We start from the raw sequence: 24864 nt of genomic DNA on the forward strand, positions 1-24864 counted from the left end.
GCTAACTTGGGAATTGCACTAAGAACATGGTGCAGACACATGAGGAACTGTCAAATATCCCCACCCGGGTTATACTAATTTTCCAGCTCTCTTTGCTCACACGCACCTTCAGAAGGACCATTTTCAGGTTGCCATTGGTTCCAGAGCTGCTGAAACAATGTCAAGTCTCAGAACTGTTCCTGCTAGAAATCTCCAGAACTAAGGCTGGGGCGTGAATGCTGTAAACAAAGCCCTTTTGAGAACAGATGCCTCAGTCAATTTGGTAAAAGGTTACAGATAAAGGGTGTGTGTGTGTGTGTGTGTGTGAGAGAGAGAGAGAGAGAGAGAGAGAGAGAGAGAGAGAGAGAGAAGTATGTTTGTTTAACTGCCTTGATTGCCACCTTCAACGATGGGGCAGGATGCGTGTTTTTTTCCTACTCCTGGAGTCATCAGGCTGGATGACAAAGTGAGACACTCAGAAAACATCCCAATAGGAAATTCCTGTAGAATTATCAATTTGGAAAGTGAGGAAGATTTCTTTTCTCTAGAGAGCTTACCTTGAAGTCAGATCATTGTGAAGTCCTTTTTTTATTCCCTTTTTCTCCCTGCCAGACCCCCAGGCTCCAACACCTCAACAGAGAACAAAACTGAGCAAAATTAGGACAAAGAACTGATAAAGCTCCCCGGAAGAGGAGAGACTCTGAGAGGAGGAAACAAACGGGTGTAAGAGGGAAATCAGGGCCATGGAGGTGGGTTCGGGTTGGAGGACAAAAGATAGGTCAAAGGGAGAGGTATTTTTCTACAAATTACAAAGTGGTAGATGTGAGTTCCCTGGGGCTGGCACCAACAGGAGAAATCAGGGGCGAGCCGCTGAGAGAATAGAGGTCAGTCCAGAATAGAGAATATAGTCAATAATATTTTAATAACTTTATATTCGGCCAGGTGGGTACTAGAGTCATTGGGGTGATCACTTTGTAAGTTATAGAAATGTTTGACCACTAAGCTATACACCTCAAACTAATATAATATTGAATGTCTACTGTAATTAAAAAAATATATAAAGATAAAAGAAAAGAGGCCAGCATCCCTCCCGGGCCTGATGAGAAACCAGATTCAGTGTGTACTTGATAAGCTAAGAGGACACTCTTTTGGTTTGTGGTCTATACTAACCCTTTCCTTTCAAGACAGAAAAACAGAACTGGGGTCCTGGCCATAAAATTCTAGAAACCAGGACTGAGTCCTCTGCATGTTCTTCTCATTGACTAGCAAAGTAGTTACTGATAAATTAATTAACATCACTCCCAGAAGAGAACCAGAAAGAAAAACGATCACAGTGTCTTGGCCTTGGAAGACTGCATTGCCGATGGAAGACATGGCGTAAGTTATATTTTTGAGTGGGAAAATGAGCCATGGTCCTCCTAGGCTGGCTGGGAGAGGGAATCAAAGCTGGGCTGTCTCCAGAGCTGCTCAAGGTAGTTCTCAGTGCCTTCATCTGCAGGGCAGTGTCCTCTCTCCCAAGGCTCCCACAGGACTGAGAAACCGGGGGTGCTGGCGAAGGATCAGCAGCTCCGGCCTGGGAATCCAGTGAACACGAGGACTGCGGGAGGACTGGGGACGACACTGACCTGGCCCTGAGTGACCCAGCTCTATGCAAGGATGGATTTTATAAATGTAATGTAGAGCGAGAGAAGAAAGATGTAAAGCGAAATAACACGGCTTCATTTACGTAAAGTTAAAAAAACGGTAAGATTAATGTCTAGTCGTTTAGTGATACATATCTAGGTCTTGACGCCATGAGACAACAAAGAACAAAAGCAATCTCAGGGTGTGTTTACTTCTAGTTCCGGGGAGAGTTGGGGGGAGCCAGGATCTGGAAAGACACCCGAGGGCTTTCTGGGGTATGGGCAATGCCCATATCTGGGTGGGTACCTGTTTTATTGCTAGTTGTTAAATTGCGTGTGTGTGTTTGAAGCACGTTTCTATGTATATGTCAAATTCTGCAGTTTTTTAAAAAATATGTTTTTAGCCCTGGCCGGTTTGGCTCAGCGGTTAGAGCGTCGGCCTGCGGTCCTGAGAGACCCGGGTTCGGTTCCCGCTAAGGGCGCATGCCTCGGTTGCAGTTTGTCCCTGGCCCTGGTGGGTCGTGCGGGTGGCGGCCACTCAATGTGTTCCTTTCACATCGATGTTTCTCTCTCTCTCTCTCTCTCTGTTCCTCTCTCTCCCTCCCACTCTATCTGAACAAAAAAATGGAAAAATGTCCTCAGGTGAGGATAAAAAAAAAAAAAAATGTTTTTATTGATTTTTTAAGAGAGAGAGAGAAACATCAATTAGAAAGAGAAACATAAATCAGCTGCCTCTTGCAAGCCCCCTCCTGGGAATCAAGCCCACAACCCGGGAGTGTGCCCTGACCAGGGATCAAACCGGACCGCTCAGCCCGAGGGATGACGCTCAACCACGGAGCCCCACCGGCTGGGCTAGATTCTGCAACATTTTAAAGTGAAGACCAATGGATAAACTGGAAGCAACTGGCTGCGGACAAGGGTAGAGAACTAAGAATACAGGCTCAAAAGTTAGAAAGCGTTAGAGTGTCAGATTTTCAAACCAGAGTTTCAAATTCTGGCTTCGCTATTTTATGGGTAAAATGAATACTTTCCTCTTGGACTTGTAGTGATTAAGATTATATAAGGTGCCCTGGCCGGTTTGGCTCAGCGGTTAGAGTGTTGGCCTGCGGTCCGGAGAGACCCGGGTTCGGTTCCCGCTAAGGGCATGTACCTCGGTTGCAGTTTGTCCCCGGCCCTGGTTGGTCGTGCGGGTGGCAGCCACTCGATGTGTCCCTTCACGTCGATGTTTCTCTCTCTCTCTCTTCCTCTCTCTCCCTCCCACTCTATCTGTGCAAAAAATGGAAAAATGTCCTCGGGTGAGGATAAAAAAAAAAAAAAAAGATTATATAAGGTAAACCACTAGCATTGCCTTGTATATGGTAAGCAGTAAAAACAATGTGTCTATATTATCTTTTATAGTTATCAAATTAAGACCAGCAAGGTGGTAGAGAAAATGATAAGGTCAGATACTACGAAGTAAAAAGCTTCTGGAAATACATTTGACAATACTTAACCAATTAGATGCTAATATTCTTTGACCCAGTAGTAGCACTTTGGGGGTTCTTGCCTCAGGATATAAGCCCAAAGAAGGGAAAACCCACATGGACAAACATAGTTATTGCAGTATTATCAGTAATCATGAAAAATTAGAAATAACCTAAATGTCCAACAATAGAGAAATAATTGTATCATATGGGTGCCTGCTACATGTCAGGCATTTTGTATATTTATTCTATGATCTTTACCACAGCTCTGCAAAGTGAATATTATTTGTTCTCACTTTTTATTACTTTGTTCAAGGTCACAGAGCTGATCATAGACAAAACCTAAATTCAAACCCAGATTTATCCGACTCCAAAGTTGTTGCAAGTACAGATGGTAAAGCAAGACGACCTGAATTCAGAACTGTTCCACCATGTACTAACTGTGTGACTCTGAGTAAGTTAATTAACTTCCCTGTGTCTTTGTTTCCTCATCTATAAAGTGGAAATAATAACAGTGCCTTCCTCAATAGACTAAATGAGTTGCTATATAAGTATTTAGAAAGTTTCTATAACAGGTCAAGAAGTAATAGCTATTATAAGGATTATTATTTTTTCATTATACCGTGCTGCATGAGAGGTCATTAATATAGATTTTGATCAACGTGATAATTTTAGTGTAATGTTAAGTGAAAATAAGAATAAAAAATTATAGCTATGCCTAATAATTACAATACTAGGAAAGGACAAGAACTTGCCCTGGCCAGTTTTGCTAAGTGGTTAGAACATCGGTCTGTGGACCAAAGGGTCCCAGGTTTGATTCCCTGGGTTGCAGGTTGGATCCCCGGCCCTGTTCAGGGTTGTGCAGGAGGCAGCCAATCAATGTGTCTCTCTCACATCAGTGTCTTTCTCTCTCTCTCTCCCTTTTCCCCTCCCTCCCTTCCACTCTAAAAATCAATGGACAGATATCCTCGGGTGAGGATTAACAACAACAACAAGGATAAGAACTAGAATTTCTACACACACACAAAACAAAACTCTATTTGTTGGGATGTTGGTACTATGGTGAATTTATTTACTTATTTACTTGCAATAATATTATTTTATAAGAATAGCAACAATCGGGCTTCTTAAAAAAATAAGTTTTCAATAGTGTCATTGCACACGGCCATTTCTGCTACATAGAAACTCTACTGTATTAGTACAGAAACTGTACTAACTTACCCTCAGGCTAGGCCCTTTGAGAAACGCAGTGTTATTGGCTGAAGCAAGACACTTATTTCACAGGCTCTGAAAAGACAGGTCCAGGTTAAATTTCATGTCTATGGCTGAATGGCTGAGTAAGCTTAGGCCAATTACTGAATCTCTCCAACCCTCAGTTTCCTCATCTGTAAGTCAGAGATTATAACTACCTCATAGGGTGTTATTTTTTTTAATGTGTAGTAAATAAGATAATGAATGTGATGCTTCCTTGACACCCCACCAAGACGATACAATTATAATTAAACATGTAACAGAGGAATTAGTTGTTTAGCGCCTGCCTCGCTGAGACAGCCTCTACCGTCGTGGGCGGCAGGCTGCACCAAGGCAGGGGGCCTGCATTGCACGCCAGCTTCTAGCACAACACTTTGCACGTGCTAAGCACTCAGAAAATATCCGAGGGACTGCATGGGAACCTTACAGGAGCGGTCAGTGGCAGTTCCAACTACAGAAAGGTGACTGAACTTAGTCTCGGCCTGGGGAAACAGACCTAAGCAGCATGGCACCGGCTTCAGTTACCCCAGCAGGGCTTTGTGCTCTGCCCAGAGAGAGCTGGCCCAGGGGCACGTGGGGACTGAAGTCTAAGTCGTGGATCCAGTGGGGCTAACAGTGGCCTTGTGTCACAGAATATGTCCTTGAGCCTCAGAGACATCAAATCCTGGAAAAATACATTAAGGGCTTAAGTGGGAGGTGGGACATGACCCAGTGGGATGCCCCCCCCCCCCCCAGTTTATGGCAGTATTCATCTAGTCCAAGCAAGCAGTCTGGCCTCATCCACCACCCCCAGCTCCCCCAAAGCTCATCTCTTTGGTATCTCAGCTGAACCTTTAGGTGGGGCTGAGAGCAAAACTGTTTTTCCACTGGAGGACATGAGTCAGTGAACAGTGAGGTTCCACTTAATCACCCAAAAACAAGGTCCTTAAACCGGGAGCTAGAAAAGCAGGGAAGTGATTAATAGACAAGTCAGGATCGTGATCATTCCCAGGGCAGGACAGGGTGGGAGTGGGGGTGGGGTGAGGGACCCGGCGGGGAAGGACAGATAGTCTTCTGAGGTCTGTCAATGTTCTATTCCTTGACCTCGTTGGTGGTTGCTTTATAATTATACTTACACACATTTTATGTACTTTTCTAAATGTGCATTATAGTTCACAATTTTAAGCAGCTGGAGGAAAGAACATCTATAAAAGATTTCTAAGTAGGGAAAAAATGACCAGATTTGTATTATTTAAAAAATCACTTGGGTGCTGAATGGAAAATTGATTGAAGGTGGGGCAAGGCTGGAGGCAGAGAAAACAAGGTGAAGTGGCCGTATGATTTGGTCAGAGGTTATAATAATTGAATTAAGAAAAGGTGAAATGTTAGGGATATAGTCTGCATTATTATTATTATTATTATTATTATTATTAGGTTAGTCCTCACCCAAGGATATTTTTCCATTGATTTTTTTACATAGAGTGGAAGGGAAGGGTTGGGGAGAGAAAGAGACACATCAACTGGTTGCCTCCTGCACGACCCCAACCAGGGGTGGTGATCAGACCTGCAACCCAGGTATGTACCCTCGACGGGGAACTGAAGCTGAGACCCTTCGGTCTATAGGATGGTGCTCTAACCACTGAGAAAACTGGCCAGGGTTACAGTATTTCTTAAAAACACAACCAAATCAAACAGAGGCTGGCACTCTCCCCTCAGCTCATTTTTTACCTCTACGTGTTGGGTGAATTTGGCTCAGGAATTACAGTCCAGGGACAGGTACCTGTCTAAGCAGACACACAGGCCGGGACTGTCCCCTGACCTCCCTCCTTGCTAACCCTACTGAGAGCGACTCAGATGGCCTGGCCAGTGGCAATTAGAGCCCATTTTTCATGACACCACAATATTATCCAAGTAGAGCTGACACAGGGGTTTCTATTATAATATGTAAAAATTCAACTGAAATATCTGATCACTAGAGACTTTACAGAGTATTTTCTTATCTACGATCTGGTACCAGAATGTTAGCTCCATGAGGGCAAAGATTGTTGCTTTGTTCACTATTGTATCCTCAGCGCCTAGAACTGAACTTGGAACATAGTAGATGCTCAATAAATATTACTGAATGAATGGCCACATTGAATTATTATTGATATTTAATCATCACAACAATTCTGTGAGGCTAGGTAGGACATATATTATTCTCCCCACTTTCGAAGTTAGAAAACAGAGATTGGGGAGATGAGGGAGCAGGTCAAATAATTGATCATTTGGTTGGTGACAGAGTCATTTCATTTCAGGCTTTGTACTTGAATTCCCTTATTTTTTCCCATTTCTTCACAGCTGAAGAGCTAAGGCCTGAAGTTCTTACAGCTCTGACACAGCTGGGAGTGGTCCGAAATGCACCTGGGTGCTGTGGGACACCTCTGTCGCCTGATACCGCAGGTGGCGGGATGAGCGAGGCCTGCCCGGCTCCACCGCGTCAGTGCCCTCAGCTCCCTCGGAGACCCGGGTTCCTCCGGGAATCGACCCTGCGGGCCCTCGTACCCTGTGCTCACTTCTCTCCCGTCTCTCACTGGTCTCTACTCGGCATCCAGCCATCCCGCCCCGCCAAGCAACAGCTTAAGGAAACCCTGTTACTGCAAAGACACATATTCTGATCTTTTTCTGTCTTGGAGAGAAAGAAAAGAATAAACGTGGCAGCAGGTAGCTTTGGTGCTCCAGAAGAGCCTGTCATCCAAATGAAACCCCAAGGGAAGGCTAAGAAACTGTTCCGTGAAAAGTTAACCTTGGTCTCTCGCCTCTCAATATTAATTAAGTTAGTCATTTGAAGCAGAAATTGCAACTCAGACACCTGAGAACGCCAGATGTTCAATTAATACTAGTATTTATACACCTGGAATTGTGGATGTCTGCCCGAGGTTTCCCAGTCAAACTCCAAGAACTGGCAAAGAAAATATTAAAAATCATATTTTGGAGAGAATATCTAAAATACACACAAAATTCAGAGAAGTCAAACTCTTCGGTTGTCTTCTCTCCTGCGAGGTCTGATAGTCACTTTATGCCAAGAGCATTGTGGCCTAGGAGAGCTGTACCACCTGAGCCAGTGAAACAGTCTATGTGACTACCCGGAGGGTGTCACGCTTCGGACTCACCAGAAATTCACTGACAAGCTCCTCTTTGTTACTGTTCTTGCTCTGGGCCAGGAATCTCTGCAGAATTTCCCTTTGGTCCATGCTGCAGGGCAAGAGCGCTGAGGCCGGAGTGGCTAAGGGAGGGCATGTCCAACGTGTGTCATGGCTGAGACACCAGCGGGAAGCCACTGCTACAGCCCCAGCAGAGCATGTTGAAGGCTGTGGTTTACTGACTTCATCACAAGCCTGAGAGGAAATTAGTACGTAACCAGCCTCTGTGGTCACACAACAAAGCCATCATCTCACTCCAGGGCCCTAGCGCCTCCCTTCTCAAGGAAGGAACCTGGTTACAATTCAAGTTTTTAACAAGCAAGACAGTAACCAGAACCTAACGTGTGGTCTGCTTAGCTTCAAGACTGGCCCTCTCCATCACCCTTAAGTAAAATTCACCTTTTTTTTGTTTGTTTGCTCCTAGTGCTAAGGCAGAATTACAGTTTTCATGGAGAGGTTCTGCCTCTCCCCACCTCCCCAAAGAGCACGAAGGCCTGTTGACACCTGTTTCTTCACGCCCCAAATGAACTTTGCAAAGTTCTGTTAGGCCCAGAAAGGACACTAGAGTTAAGAAGCTTTTTAGAAAGTTTCTTGTCAATGTGATCACTGGTAAACTTCTGTTTATCAGAAAAGGCATTTTTATTCAGAACTCAAGTCTGCCATGTAGACCTCAAGTTCACAAAGTCAGCTGCTTCTGACAAAGCCGTGCCTCTCCTGGGGCCCCATGAAGTGCAGCACTGTGGGTGTCAGGACTTCCATGACCCTCCAGTACTGTGTGAGCTTCACTTGGGCTCTGGATAGAAGGACCCAGAGCATTGGTCTCTACGGGGTCCAGGTACATAGTGACCCCCACGAGGGGAAACTAATCAGGAAGTTGGTATAATATCCCCTGTACGAAATGAAAAAAATTATAATACCAGAAAAAGAACAAATCAACTATCTTGCTGGCAACAGCTTCACCTTCAGGGCAGAAAGCCCAAGAACTATTTCGAGAGAAGACATTTCTACTCTGCAACTTATGTCTTAGAATAAAAGGCCATTGTTTCAGGAAGTCACGCTGTGTGTGTGGCATTTGACCCTGCCTGACCAGTAGGCTGCCATCGGAAAAGTTCCACATCTCAGCATAGATTGTCTCCTCGATGGGTACAAACCTACCCAAGAGTGTCTCATTCGGCATGAGAATGACCAAAAATCAGCTGATCATCTGAGGACAGAAGTTCAATAAATGTGTTGACAAAATTAGTCTGAAATAATCCTTAAGAAAATTTTAAAATGTGCTGTTAGTACTTCCTCGAGCTATTAACAACCTTGCTGTTTTGCAACAGGATTCCCTCCCACTGCCTTTAGGAAATCCTGATTCTGAACACTGTCCAGCTTCGCCCACTTTGCGGAGCCTCACCGTGGGCGGGGGCCCTCCGTGCACTGCCTGTGGCAGTGGACGCCGATGAAGTTTCAGTCCCGAGCCACACAATACATTAAAGTGAACCACAATTCTTCAACAACATGTGTTGAGAATAGGATAGTATTTCTCAAATTATCCCTTTCAGCATTAAAAGAGAGATTATTGGTGCTCTAAATAATGCAATGTTTAATTTGGCTATTTTAAAACCAATAAAATATGGGGCAATTTTTAAAAAGCCAAAATGTCAAGTTCACAATAACCAAAACCATGTAAAACTATGTACATGCTTAAATGAAGACTAAAAGATTTTAAAAAAGAATCAATTATGTAACTGTTGGAATTAAGGATGCTTTCAAAATTTTTTCTTTTAAAATTACTATACCATTTTTTAAATTAGAAAAAAAAAACAAACCCACAAACATCCATTCATTTGTTTAATAAATGTATTGAGTGCTCACCAAATGCTAAGCATGACATGAGGAGCTGGGTATACAATCGTGAGCAAGCCAGAACATGGTGAAAAACATACTTAACCAGCTAATAAAGCATCTCAGAAGGAAAAGATATGGACTTAATTACTGATAAAAATAAAAACATTCCAAACTCACTTGCTTTTTTGCAGAGGAGCAAAGCATAACCCGAAAAGGCAAATGATTTTCTGTATGTGGAAGAGAAAGAGATATATACAGTTTCATAATCTGTCCCCTAAGAATGCCTCACTTCCATCAAAACCAGAACCTTACTATTAATAAACAAGATGATACATAATAAAATGAAATTTAAATCTATTTTCCCCAAGCCCATATTTCAGAACAATCTCTAATTTTCTTCTCTTCTTAGGGAGGAATAAAACGGAGATAGATATATGCAAGAAAAACTTGCTTAGATGCCCTCCATAGACTTTTATGCAAAATATAAGGATCTGAAAATAGTGTCTTAGCTATTAGCTAAACAGTGTCAGATCTTTTTCAAGGAAGCAGCAGTTCTTAGGAGTCTCTTCGACTCTAAAACCAAAAGATATAGAAACATCGTGAAATAACCAAACCTCAAAAACCCACCTAGCTAAAAGGCCATTTCCTGAGCAGACCACTCAAGCAAGCAAAAAATAAACTGGAGGAGTAAACAAAGGTTTTTGTTCTATTTTGAACAAATCTAAGCAACTGCTTAATTTTTCACACTTCCTTCTGCAGGTGCTGGAGGGCCACCGGAGTGTGATGCTTTTGGATGATGGTTCTGTTGACTCATTTGTATCTTGTGGGAAGATCAAGTCATGCAGTAAAGATTGCCAGGTCCCTAAAAGAGTTTTAAGAATTTACAATGAAACATTTAAACCAGGGTGGCACAAGCCCGTCGTGAACACAACAATTCCATGCAGTAAAAGCTGCCTAAACACTTTATCAGAACCATCAGGGTGCGTTCTAGTGGAAAGTAAAATTGTGAATGAGCAGCTGAAGAGTGAGAAAGGAACATCCCACTGCTCCCTCGTGTGGTCTCTTTGTTCAGAAGGAAGATGACAGCAGAGAGGAGTGCCCATCACACCGTCACCTGTTCCAACAAGAGGGGCGGGTGCCAGTTTAAGGGGAAATGTCTGTGTCACAGAGGTCGGGAATTAGATGACAAAAAAACTTTAACCAAAGAGAATGTCAGGGGAGATTATGAGGACAAGATAAACTAGTCCATAGGTTTCTCAGAACATTCTTCTCTCTGCATGTTTTACCCTGGGGAAGGCATGTTTTACCCTGAGGAGGCATGTTTTACCCTGGGGAAGGCATGTTTTACCCTGAGGAGGCATGTTTTTCCCTGGGGAAGCCACTTCCCCTACATCCCAAGGTCATTGGTTTGATATGAGGTATGTGTATTATCTGTGGAACACTCAGTCCTTTGTAAGCATCCTCTTCATCACCAAGGCCTATTGGTCCTTTCTCCTCAATGTCTTTTAGCTTCAACCTGCCTTTTCCATCCCAGGTTAACCACCATTCCCTTCACATCTGGATTCCCACAGTAATAAGCTCCTAGATATCTTCCTATCTATATATTTTCCGATCTGGTGTCTACTGGTAACTGAGGCTGGGAGAAAGTTCTGAAAATTCCACTTTAATGCTGAAGAACCAAAATCCTTACTGATAGTCTTTGGGAACAAATCTGGGTTCCAACCACGTCACCCATAGACCTTGTTCCTTCTCCTGCCACTTCTTCCGCTGCTTCTCACCTCTCCCCTAATGTTCACCAAGATGAAAATAAAGCCATACAGCCTAGTTACTGTTTTTTCAAAATTTTGTCCCTAACTCCATCTCTCCATGACCTTCTCTTAGCCTGATTCCTTTCCGTATAAGTTTTTATATTCAGCTATAGAACTTTTCTCAGTTTCTTCATGTGCCTTGTCTCCCACCAGTTGAAGAGTTTATTCAAAAGAAAATACACAAAAATGTCCCCTGTCATTCTAAGTCTATCAAAGGCAATGGCAGTATCTTCTATGCACTTGTGTAATGTGTAGGGCTCACTGTGGTCTTGAGCATACCTGAAAGCAGTCTACTGTGATCAAGGATGCTGTACAATGTGGTTAGGCTTTGGTGAGAGGTCCCTGCTGACTTGGTTACTCACTGCGTCAGTTACTCCAAGTCTCTTGCCTGGCGGTCTGTGCTTGTCTCTGGCTAGGCACTTTCACTCCGCTAGGAGCAGAGGGGAGGGCCTGGCAAAGAGGGCCTCCCTGAGTGTTCCTGCTCACGACGAAAGGAATGGGGCTGCTAATGGACACACAATCCAGCCCCGAGGGGCTGCAATGGCCAGAAAAATACTTTCCTTATTTCTAGAATAGACCTTCCTTTCTTCTTTTATAAAGAGGCACAGAGCAGACTTCTAAAGCACCTCTGACAAAACTTTTTGCTCATGTTTTCACACCATCCACAGCAGGGACGTCCCCTGCCCAGCTTCCAATCTGCTTCTTGTCACCATGGCATTCTGAGACTCTTCAAGCTGTTCAGGTCACCTGCTGTGAACTTCATAGCTTCCCCCACACACTCGGGAAGGGGGACTTGTACTCTGCCTTTGGTTTCAGAAACAATCCTCAGGAGGCAAAGGTCAACAAATAGCTTGCAATAAAAGGAAGCAATTCACCTTTTAAAAAAAAAAATTAGAGATTCAAGACACTTGGTGAGGCTTGGTTGGCATTTTGTTCAAAATATAGTCAAAACTTAAGTCTCCTCTTTCATTTGATGTTCATTATTCATTCATTATGAGAGCCATACACATGCAAGAGAATGGGGCAGGGGGTGCTGCAGGAGTGTTTAAGAAAATATTTTCATTCAAGGGTCCTTTATTCTAGCAGGGAACATAAATATACAAATAACTGTAATTTCAGGCCATTTGTGATAAGACCATAAACATGGTACAAACAAAATTTTGAGAGGCAAAGATTACTTCTTGCTCAGGTTGTCTGGCTAGCCTTCATGGAGGAGGTGACATTTTAGCTGGGTCTTAAAGATGTCTATAGAGCCTGACAGAAAGCAATACGAAACACAGAGAATGATGGGGGAGGATAGCTTAGTAAGTGGCTCAGTCTGACTGGAGCATTGGTTATACAGAGGAGTCTTGATTGATATGGTTAAAAGGGCAGTTGGGGCCAAACCCCGGGGAAATTTGAAACCAGGCTGAAAAGTCAGGCTTTATTTAATGGCTAGTAGAAAACCACTGAAGGATTTTTAAACAACTTTATTGAGGTATTAATGACATACAATAACCCATACATTTCAAAGTGTACGATTCGATAAGTTTTGGCATGCGTATCCACACATGAAACCATCACCACAATCAAGATATGGACATATCTAATCACCTTCAAAAGTTCCGTTGAAAGATTTTAAGACAATGGCAATCAAAGCAATGCTTTGGGAAAGAGTTTCTTGATTTTGATTTATTTATTTTTAATTCTCACATGAGGATATTTTTCTATCTATCATCAGACAGAGTGGGAGGGAGGGGGGAAAAAAGGGAGAGAGGGAGAGAGAAAGGGAGAGAGAGACAGAGAGAGAGAGACAGAGAGCGAGAGAAACATCAATGCGAGAAGACACATTGACTGGTAGCCTCCTGCACAACCCCGACCAGGGCTAGAGACAAACTGCAACCGGGATACATGCCTTTGACCAGAGTCTAACCCGAGGCTCATTGGTCCGCGGGCCAACGCTCTAACCACTGAGCAATACTGGCCAGGGCAAAAGTTTCTTGATTTTTAAAACATTCCCTTCTGATAAAGTTTTGAAAGTCTCTTAATCTCCTTCAGTGGTATGTATAATTTCAAAATGAGTTATATCATACCTAAAAATAAATTGGACAAAGGAACCCCAACTTTGGTCGATCTGGTGGCAGACCGTACATAGGACCGACTGGAAAGGGCAAGGCTGGAACAGGAGGACCCATGGAAAGCTTAACTAGCAGCTTTGATCAATAGCCCAGGCAGGTGGTAATAAACTCTTACAGGAAGGATCAGAACAAAAAGGAAGGAACACGCGAGAAAAACTAGTGGATGAGTAGGACTGGAGAGAGGGAGAAGGGAAAACTGACTGAGGTTTTGAGCTATTTAGATGGCAATCAGGGAAAGTATGGGGATACAAAGGGTATATAGAAATAAAGAATTAGAGTTTATGAATATGGATTTGGGAAAAATGGAAATAAGTCAGACTTACAAATCATCCACATTGAGGTGAAAGGTAAAACCATAGGTTGTTGGCTTGCTTTTATGAAAAACAGAGTTAATGAAAATTTTTCTTTAAATTAATTTATTTATTTTTGTTACAGATGTTTCTCCTTTTCCCCCCACTGATTCCCCCCTCCCTCTCCCTCCCCGCCCTGTCCCCAGCTTTGTTGTCCATGTCCATTGTTCATGCATACATGCATATAAGTTCTGTGGTTTATCTCTCCCCCCACCACCCCCTCTTCTGGGGATTGTCAGTCTGTACCCCACTTCCACGTCTCTGGGACTACCCTATTCCTCAGACTGTTATGTTCATTATATTCCACAAATAAGTGAGATCATATGATACTTGTCTTTCTCTGTTTGGCTTGTTTCACTCAGGATAACACTTTCCAGGTCCCTCCATGTCGTCTCAAAGGATAGGAGATCTTTCTATCTTACAGTTGCATAGTACTCCATTGTGTATATGTACCACAGCTTTTTTATAATGGAGATTTTTTTTAAAAGTCAAGCTAGAACTTTGGAAACTCCAAATCACAGGGGCTCCAAATTGTTTAAGCAGTGCTTAATAATATTCCAGGCACTGGGCTGAACCCTTTACAAAGTGTGTTGTTTCATTTACCCCTCACAAGAATCCTATGAATTAGTTACCAAATCATCTCTATTTCAAGATGTGGAAACTGAGGCACAAAGGAATTGGATTATTTATCCAATGTCACATGATCAGTCTAGACCATCGGAATGCATTCTTAATCTCTGGACTAGAGTGCCTTCTTCCTGCCGTCCCATCACTTCAGTTTTCCTAGGATAAGGGGGCTACCCACAAACACAGCAGCTAGGCCATGGCTGCTTTACCCATTTGTCCAGTGTAACCCCTAGGGCACCATATTCACTAAGATACTGCAGTATGCTTGGAGCTAGATTCACCTTCTGATATTTCATGGGCAATATGGGATAGAAGAGGGAGCTGGCGTGGCTAAGAGGGAAAAGAAAAGAGGAAAAAGAGGAGGCTGCTGGATTCTGAACTGTAGCATTCAATTTACTGTTTCCATCTTTATTGAGATATAACTGACATTGAACATCGGGTAACTTTAAGGAGTACAATGTAATGATTTGATGTGCGTGTGTGTGTATTGCTAAATGATCATCACCACAATAAGCTTAGTTAACACATCCGTCACTTCACATAGTTACAATTTTTGTGTGTGTGAGAACTTTAAAAATCTACTCTCTTAGCAACTTTCAAATATATAATACAGTACTGTCACCTATAGTCACCTGCTGTCCATTAGATCCCCAGAAGTTTGTACCTCTGATCCCCTTCACCCATGTCCCCCACTCTCCCACCCACTGCCCCTGGCAACCACCAATCTGTTCTGTTTCTATATCATTTAATTGAGGTTGTACTTGCTGAGAATTAGTTCAAATGCATAGATAGAAGAATTTTATTTCATGACCAGAAGAGCATTAGTCAAAGTAAAAACAGTGACTTCACCTATGAGGCCAAATATCACAAAATTTACCATGTTGAGTTTGTAAGGGACAAAATAAAAGGGTTAGTAATGTTTTAAAGGGTAAAGGTAAAAGCTTGCAAAAGGCAGAAACTGTGAAAAATCGTGTTGCTTGCATGACCTTTGCTCAGCCTTCTGTTGAGTATGGATAATGATGATCAGGTTATCCAAAAGACAAGGAATCACCCAGCAGATGCAAGACGAGATACCAGACCAGTCCAACTGCGAGGTGGACGATGAGCTGGGCAGAGAACATCAGCAGGAACTGCCGGAAGCTAAAAGTAGAGTGTACAACCTACACCCCAACTGTTATTCAATGCTGAACCCTTCTCGGCTCAGCCCGCCTGCACCCAGGCACATGCAATAAAGCCATTTTGCTCTACATTGGCCTTGTGCTGTGGATGTGATCTCCCACCGGCTCAGACCTTTTACAAAGGACTACATCGAGTATCTTAAATTGGTATCAAAAAAACTAATATTGGCCCTGGACTGTTTTGCTCAGTGGTTAGAGCATCGACCTGCGGTCCAGAGAGACCCAGGTTCGCTTCCCGCTAAGGGCATGTACCTCGGTTGCAGTTTGTCCCTGGCCCTGGTTAGTCATGTGGGTGGCAGCCACTTGATGTGTCCCTTTCACGTCAATGTTTCTCTCTCTCTCTCTCTCTCTCTCTTTCTCTCTCTCCTTCCCACTCTATCTGAACAAAAAATGAAAAAAAAAATGTCCTCAGGTGAGGATAAAAAAAACTAATATCTACTAAATAGAAACATGAAATCTCATTTCTGGCTTACTAACCTATTGTGATTTATCCAAAAATGGAGGAAATAGCCTTACTTAAAAAGTCAGAACATATTAGCAAAACTGTGTCTTTATTTCTATGCACTTAGGGGAGCCAGATAGCTGGGTGGCTGAAGGGAGGGGATGTGGTTAGCTCTGTAAACTTTAGCCAAAGACATTAACACCTCTTCAAAAACAGATATAGCAATGTTTTCCTTCCTGCCATGCAGGTAGGTGACCTGGTTTTATAGCCTCTGGACGAAGTTGTTTCTATTTGATGATTACCTACTAATCTCTGAGATTATTAAGGACTATTATGAGATATGCAGACCATAGAAACCATACGCTTTACTTCCAATGACCTCCGATCACTTGTGGTAAGGCCAGGGGAATGCATACCCTCTCTGGACAACTCAGGAGCCACAGAACTCTCTGATTTTCCAAAAGTCCTAGAGAAAGTGTAGACCATGTAAGAACTAACAAACACTCTTAGACTAAATTCTAAAAAAAGAGTTATCCTATTTACGATTGTGTTTGCCAGGAATTATCAGGATTACAGCAGAGTTTAAATTACAGAAGGAGAAATGTTCATTTAGCATTACAGCAAGGGTCTGTAAACTGAAATGGCCAGAGAGTAAATATTTTAAGCTTTAAGGAGCCACAGGGTGTCTGCTATAACTACTTAACTCTGCCATAGCGGTACTAAGTCAGTCATAGATAATACAAAAACAAGTGAGTGTTCCAATAAAACTTTATTTACAAAAAAAGTAGCAGGCTGGATGGGCCTTTGGGCTATAATTTTCCAACCCCTGCTCTGAAGTGATGGTTCTCAAACTCTGGCTGCACATCAGAATCACCTGTGGAACTGGTTACAAAGGTTACAAAGGTAGGATAGTAGGCCCCAGCCCACCTGTACAGAATCTCTAGGAACAGACCTGGAAATCAGCCATTAATAAGGTCCACCAGAGGCATGTGACCTCACTTTGAAAATCACTATGGCATGCAGCTAGCTTCATGCAGGGGTAATGTTAGCAGGCCTCACCAGCTAACATCACACACCTCACCAAATTAGCCTGACAAAGTATAACAGGCTAATTTTTAAGCTGATAATTTTGTATGGCTCTCAAATGATGTTATAAATATCCAAATGGCCCTTGGCAGAAAAAAGATGCCCCACCCCTGAAGGTGAGGTGGCCCTGCTGTTCTAGATGTGGGCCAGCACTTCCTGCATTCTGTGGCAGTAAACATGCAGTGACTGTTTTTTCTTTGACCTTTCTAATAGAAAGCCTGATGAACAAACTGGTTTTTCACTTCCAATATTGAAAATGCATTAAATTATTCTGCTCAGGTGAAATTAACATAAAATTTAGGTTATGAATTTAAAAGAAAATCCTCAACTTAAAGTAACAAGATTTCCCAACGCAAAATCTCTCTGAAATCCTTCTGACTGCAAAATTAGTAGACAAGATTCATACCAAAGTCAGGGCTAAACCTGAAGGAATAGTTTAATGCGTGCTCCCTTCTCCCCAAAATAACTGCAGCAAAGGCCTGCCCTGGGTTGCCTGGAATTTCACTGCTGACAACTCATTGCTCTGTGTCTGGAGGCTTTGCTTCAATAGAACCTCATCACAACTCACATCAAACAGGAAGTATAAAATCTCCATGGATCTCTGGGAGCTGCTACCAACTTGATCAATAGAAAATAAATCATCCAGCTTTCAGTTCTGTACAAAAGAAAATGGTTGTTTTAAAAAAAATTTTTTTTTATTTAATTTTAGAGAGAAAGGAAGGGAGAGGGAGAGAGAGATAGAAACATCAATGAGAGAGAACATCAATTGGCAGCCTCCTGCATGGCCCCCACTGGGGATTGGGCCCACAACCTGGGCATGTGCCCTGACCAGGAATAGAACCAGTGACCTCTTGGTGCATGGGTCGACGCTCAACCACTGGACCACACCGCTGGGCAAGAAAGAGGTTTTTAATTTGGCTGATTAGTCAAAGAAGAAGAGATGTTCAGGCTGGGAAACACTCCACTTCTTCAGCTCTCCAGATTTTCCTAGGAAGTCAATGAATATCCAGCAGTCAAAGGGATGGTCATCAGGACTTCCTAAGGAAAGCAGGAATGACCTGCAGGTACTGCCAGGGAATGTAGCTCTTACTAGGGCCTCTGCTGATCCTGGCAGTGAAGGGGAGTGCTCTGTGAGAGCAGATGGTCTCATGATGACTAAGACATGGGCTTAGAATGCCTTCTACAGCAGACAACGTGAATAGTTTTTTGTAAGATAACAAATAGTAAGATGATTCTGAACTGCCTCAGCAGACACCGGAGACATTACACAAAGACCCAGAAATTTACCAGGTAAGAGTAAAGCCAGGCTGAGACTAGAACTCAACCACCAATATGCTTTACAGATGTGTGGGGAGTGGAAATTTGCTTTATATAGTTAGCAATGTTTCAGGCAGCACAGCTCCAGGGTCCAACATCCACAGACTGAGCTTCTGAATGCTCCCCCTTTCCATGGCAAAAACAAGCCTGGGATTTTCAGCCAAGTAGGGAGGCCTGTTTTCCTGCTTGGTTTCCAACTTACAGAAAGAATTATAAATTGGAGTCCCAGGCATTAGTCCCAGGTATTAGTAGCAAATGTCTAGCAAAGTTAGGGACCCTGACATACTTACCCAACCTCCCTGGCCCTGGATGAACTCCCGGATGGCACCATTCCCATTGATCATATCTGTCACAGAGTTCGCCACCTGTCTTGCCATTTGAGGAGCCATGCGGACCACATGTTCAAGAAATTTCACTGACACTGCCAAAAAGGCTCGCTCATAAGCTAAGCTGGAATCTTGAGCACACCAGCCCTCGCTGAGAGATTTTACTGTCTCCTGAAGGGTGGCTCCTGCCTGGGGAGAGACACAGGATATATCAGTGTCACTGAAAAAGTGCAGAAGGCTGCAGGTACAGGAGAGTGGCCCATATACCACTGGTTGTATCTAAGGTAATCTGAGGGAGCAAATGGATAGACTGCTCATTTTAATATTGTATTTATTGCAATGGCCATTAGAAAAACCAGGAGTAGCCCATTAAACCCACGATTTCAGATATTATTGACTGGGGTGACCCAAATGATTGAAAGAGAAACAAAATTATTTGAAAGAAAATTATTAAGTACATGATATTACAGCTGGTCAAACTGTGAAGGTATTGCGTAAATGACTGAAGTTTGGGAAATTCTAAAGTTAAAAAAAAAAAAGATTAGCCTTTTTGTCCTTCCCAAAAAAATTTGGTCCAAAAGCCATTAAGTATGACCAAGCAAGATCTATTGTAGTGTAGTGTGGGGGGAGGGGCAGCATGGCGTCAAAGCAGGGTGTCAGAGCCTAAACAAGCTGAGAAGGGCGACCATGCACGAGTATCTAGATCTTGGTATCCAAATATCATTTTCCATGAAAAAAAAAACAGAGCTCCCTGGAGAATGGCTGATTTCTGGATAGGGAGTGAAAAATATGGATCTTCTGTTAGAAATTAAGGCAGTACTCAGAGAATGATAGGAACATGCCAATAAGACACAGTTCAGATTGAAAGGACTCCCACTGGCCAAAGCTGGGGCAATGTGAGCACTGAAATAAATAATAATAGTAACAGTCCGGCCGGTGTGGCTCAGTGGTTGAGCATTGACCTATGCACCAAGAGGTTGCCCGTTGGATTCCCGGTCAGGACATATGCCCAGGTTGTGGGCCAGATCCCCAGTGGGGAGCATGTAGGAGGCAGCCAACCGACGTTCTCTCTCATCGATGTTTCTCACTTCTCTCTCTAAAATCAATAAAGGAAAATCATAATAATGTAACAGATTATAAGCCATTGAATAAAGTAGGAATTTATAAGTCTATGTTGATGTAAAACATAAATGAATAGATTGAAATTTTGATGAGATATGGAGTATTTACATGGTTTCAAAGTCCCTCCCTACAAAACAATTACAAAGGTGAACAGAAGCCCTGGCTGGTTTTGCTCAGAGAACGTCTACCTGCGGTCCAGAGAGACCTGGGTTTGGTTCCCGCTAAGGGCACGTACCTCGGTTGCAGTTTGTCCCTGGCCCTGGTTGGGTCATGTGGGTGGCAACCACTCGATGTGTCCCTTTTACGTCGATGTTTCTCTCTCTCTCTCTCTCTTCCTCTCTCTCCCTCCCACTCTATCCGAACAAAAAATGGAAAAATGTCCTTGGGTGAGGATTTAAAAAAAAAAAAAGGTGAACAGAAGAGTAACTTCACAGTGAAGAAGTTTTGCAGACACAATCTTGAGTAAGTCAAGTTACCACTAGTAATGGAACCAATTGAAATGAGTGCCACCTGATGGGATGAGAACAACACTTCTGTGATTTTCCTACCAAAGGTATGTATCCTTAAACTATTCAAGAGAAAACATCAAACACAACTGAGTTGTCTTCTGAAACAAGGCCTCAAGTTGCACTTTTAAAGTCCATCTTGCTATTTTTTTAAAAATCCTCACCTGAGGATATTTTCCTATTTATCTTCAGACTGAGTGGGAAGGAGAGAGAGGGAGAAAAAGGAAGAGAGAGAGAAACATCGACGTGAGAGGAACACATCCACTGGTTGCCTCCCGCACGACACTGACCAGGGCCGGGGACCTAACTGCAATCAAAGTCCGTGCCCTCGACCGGAATCGAACCCGTGACTCATTGGTTCTCCGGCCAACGCTCTAACTGCTGAGCCAAACCAGCCTGGGTCAACTTATTATTTTTTAACTTCTAAAACACATTCCTGTGTATCTGACATTTAATAAACACCCAAGTTAAGGGAAAGTCTACAAAATAATTGAACTATAACTGTCAAGTGTCAAGGTCATGAAAATCAATGAAAGACTAAGGAACTATTCCAGTCTGAAGGAGACTAAAAGGACACAACAACTTAATGCAACATCTGATTCTGGCCTACATCTTTTTTTGCTATAAATAACATCATTGGGATAATTGGCAAAATTTGAATGGAATCTTAGATTCCATGATAATTTCCTGGTTTTGATGGTCAGATTGTGGTTATATAAGAGAATGTCCTTGTTTCAAGGAAATATAAAAGGATTGGGGAGTGATGGAACATCGTGTTGGCTACTTTCCTTCAAATGATTCAAGAGGGAAATTCTTCGTACAATGCATACAACTTTTCCATGAGTTTGAGGCTGTTTCAAAAAAATTTTTTTAATTAAAAAATAGAAAGTAGATTCAGCTCCTAGGAAAGCATCAGTGAGATCAAGTAGGAGTAATAGGCTAATTCTGCCTGAATGTAGAGTAGGCACACCTCCCAAACTATATTCAGTAGGAAGAATTAAGCATAATGGTTGTGGGATCTGTCTGGGTTCAAATCTTAACTTCAGTACTTATTGGTTAGAGATGTAAAGTACAGCAGAGGGAATACAGCTAATGATATTTAATAACTATGTATGGTACCAGGTGGGTACTGGAAATACCAGGGGGAACACAGTAACATGTCCCGTGGTTCCAGCGCTGGTTTTGACCGCCACATTACCATTTTTTCTCCTGAGGGCCGGCTCTACCAAGTAGAATATGCTTTTAAGGCTATTAACCAGGGTGGCCTTACGTTAGTGGCTGTCGGGGGGGAAAGATTGTGCAGTAATTGTCACACAGAAGAAAGTACCTGACAAATTATTGGATTCCAGCACAGTGACTCACTTATTCAAGATAATTGAAAACATTGGCTGTGTGATGACAGGAATGACAGGTGACAACAGATCCCAGGTACAGAGGGCACGTTATGAGGCAGCTAATTGGAAATACAAGTATGGCTATGAGATTCCTGTGTGGACATGCTATGAGCATGGCTATGTAGACATGCTGTGTAAAAGAATTGCTGATATTTCTCAGGTCTATACACAGAATGCTGAAATGAGGCCTCTTGGTTGTTGTATGATTTTAATTGGTATAGATGAAGAACAAGGCCCTCAGGTGTACAAGTGTGATCCTGCAGGTTACTACTGTGGGTTTAAAGCCACTACAGCAGGTGTTAAACAAACCGAGTTAACCAGATTTCTTGAAAAAAAGTGAAGAAGAAATTTGATTGGACATTTGAACAAACAGTGGAAACTGCGATTACCTGCCTGTCTACTGTTCTATCAATTGATTTCAAACCTTCAGAAATAGAAGTTGGAGTAGTTACAGTTGAAAATCCTAAAGTCAGGATTCTTACAGAAGCAGAGATAGGCACGCACCTTGTTGCTCTAGCAGAGAGAGACTAAACATTGTAGTTAGTTTACCAAATCCATCATGCCACTTGCCTGTGTATTTGGTGACAACAGACCAACATTATAAAGACCCCCAAATTGAAAAAGAAACCTCTCCCACTCCTGCCACTGAACTGGTTGATCCTCTAAATAAATAAATACAGAGCTTTTGGAAAAGAAAAAAAAAGAAAAAGAAAATTTAAAAGATAATAAAAGAAAAAATAACATACTGCATAGCCTAATTACTTATTTCTCTAGTTTTCAGTTTCCTTTTCTGCTTAAATGGATATCAAGTCAAAACAGACTTATTGAGGACCTACTATGTAACAGGCCTGTTCTAGACTGAGTCAATGCAGCCGTGAGCAAAATGGGTTAGATGTTTGCTCTCACAGTGTTATATACAGATGGGAAGAGGTTGTACTATGGATAATAGTTTCTATAATACCTCATACAGTGGTGTAAGGATTAAATGAGATAGTTAAATGTAAAGCATTTACAATATCCGCTGGCACATGGTAAGTGAAGAATTCATATCAACTATCGTTATTGATATAATCAACATCTTCTAGAATATTGTTTATGGTCTTTATATCCAGTACAGAGCCCAATGCTGCTGCCAGCATTCTGCTGAAGATATGCCCTGGTGGGCTTCCAGAGCAGCATCCCTTATTGCATCAAACTTGTCAACTGCCTATCCTTCCTGTATATAGTGTCACTGCTGGACCTGCAGGGGGAAAAAGATGCCCACAACCAGAAAAACAGGTATTAAAACAGGCGCATAAGAGAATAAAGTGCCTTATATACGCTCTATGCCACCAAGCACAGCTCTGACCAAAAAAACAGAGCATCATTGTGAGGGTTGACCAGCCTTTGCCCAAAGCTTTCCACCTCAATACCACTTAGGCTTTGCTTAACTCTTAAAGAACTGACAGTTGGAGAATTCCTGCTGTATCTTCTTGGATAAATCAAGCCCCCAAATCTTCCACCGAATATTTATGGTCACACTCCTATAGCAGTGGTAGGAAAAAAATGTCTGAAATAGGAGGAAAAGCAGTAAATAGAAAGTAGTAGAAAACTGACCTGTTTCCACATGGTTTCTGTGATGACGCTTTGGATAGAAGCTTCCACTTCTGCGTTGATCTCATCCCCCAACATCCGAAGGCGACCAGCAATGATGGCCACGTCAAAAGAGCAAGGCTCTCCTAAAACACAGAAAACACAGTCACATTTATCACAATGTTTGAAGGGAGGAGAAGTCCCAGGAATCCAAACACTGGAGAAATTTCTCTAGACTTTTAAACAATTTTGGCATTATTCTCTCCCGAGAACATCTTTACTGTTCTGCCATCACCAATATCAGAAAACCTCCCTTCTCTGAGAATCTATTTCCCTTCCAAAAAGACTCAGGTATTGCTGAAAGCTTAGAGTCTACCTTTGGAAATTTCCATGGAAATAAGAAAGCATACTCAGATTCTCCTATTGACCTGCAATCACCACCGCAGGCAAGGAACCTTACCTGAGTCTGTTTCAACTTCACCAGTTAGGTTCCGGGGAGCAACCTGCGAAGGTATGCCTAAGAAATCTGTGAATAGAAAGTCCACAATGCATTCTGTTTGCTCCTCAAAAGTCGTGGGGGTCTTCATTTTGCTGCCAACTTTGGCTTTTCCACCAAACCAGCAATTTTCAGCTTAGCAGGAAGTCAGACACACTGGTAAACCAGCAGGTGTGTTTACTTCTTGTCAAGTTCCCTAATGGGACACAGAGTCCTAGAGCCTCTTCCACCACCGTTCTTCAAAAACAGCTGTTCAGATATGTGGAACCTCTGAAGAATTTACCCATGCAGAAAAGGGAGATTTGCTGAAAACTTTCAGTTCCTTGTCCCAGAACCACACCCTGGTTGGTATGTAAGGTTAATGAATAGCTTTTATAGTTAGGTTGCCAATTTAGATCTGAGATAGAGTTGAGGAAGAGCCTCTTGGGTCATTTCATTAAGAAATACTTCCTTTATGGGTCTGTATGGTGTGACTTAAAGAAGGAAGGTTTTGAAGTTTAATAATAGACAGGCATTCAACTCCTGATGATTGCACTTATTTGCCATAATCATACAATGATTATTTACTGAGTAGCTATGTGTAAAAAACTATACTTGGCACTACATATAACACAGAAAAATGATGCATACACAGTTCTCGTAATCATGGAGCTAAAGTGTACTTTAGCATGAATGACAGATATTAAATAACTAATCACATAATTGCTGTGCTTATTGAGATACAGTGTGTGATTAGTGTGTAAAAGGAAGACAAACCTAGGGGGTTAGGAAGGCTTCCTTGAAGTAGTAAAATCTGAGATGAGAAGGACAAGTAGGGATTCATTAAGCAAAAAGGAGGAATAAGACCATTCCAGGTGGAGGGAATAGGATATATAAAAGCTGAGAAAGTTCAAAAAACAAAATTTGGGGCATTTGAGAAATTGTAAATGGAAATAACATAAAGTATCTCACAGGGATTAAATAAGACAATGTTATGTGGAAGGACCCAGCAGCGTCTGACATGCAGTAAACATTAAAAATCTTCCTTTCAGCTCAAAGCCTAATGACCAGGATGAAAGAGATCTGGGATTTACTCTCTAAGAAGATTAATTAGGATTTTCCTAAAAGGTTTGGACTCCACCACTGTTTTACAAGATCTCAGGATTGAACACTTACTCACAGTGGCTTCTTTCTTAATGATTTTGGGTTTGGGTCCCAGAAGCAGCATGCCAACC

At 42.4% G+C, this 24864-nt stretch overlaps 1 protein-coding gene and 1 pseudogene across 5 annotated transcripts in view; one reads left to right on the forward strand and one right to left on the reverse strand.

Moving 5' to 3' along the window:
* The window catches only part of PTPN22 (protein tyrosine phosphatase non-receptor type 22), a 65321-nt gene extending 41294 nt beyond the window's left edge, over window positions 1-24027 (reverse strand). For 2 of the 5 annotated variants that reach the window (XM_036272062.1, XM_036272060.1), the window contains exons 1-3: window positions 23615-24027; window positions 23179-23300; window positions 18525-18749 (exon numbers count right to left, since the gene is read on the reverse strand). In XM_036272062.1, coding sequence (XP_036127955.1) covers window positions 18525-18749; window positions 23179-23300; window positions 23615-23741 — 474 coding nt within the window. In that variant the 5' untranslated portion in view covers window positions 23742-24027. Of the gene's footprint in view, window positions 1-7446; window positions 7660-17724; window positions 17905-18524; window positions 18750-23178; window positions 23301-23614 lie in introns of those variants that run through there. The other 3 variants (XM_036272064.1, XM_036272063.1, XM_036272065.1) reach the window with 2 other exon arrangements.
* Window positions 21346-22134, forward strand: LOC118637036 (annotated as a pseudogene).
* Window positions 24028-24864: the final 837 nt, after the last annotated feature.

The sequence above is a fragment of the Molossus molossus genome, unplaced genomic scaffold (genome assembly GCF_014108415.1).
Source record: "Molossus molossus isolate mMolMol1 unplaced genomic scaffold, mMolMol1.p scaffold_m16_p_20, whole genome shotgun sequence".
Taxonomy (NCBI): domain Eukaryota; kingdom Metazoa; phylum Chordata; class Mammalia; order Chiroptera; family Molossidae; genus Molossus; species Molossus molossus.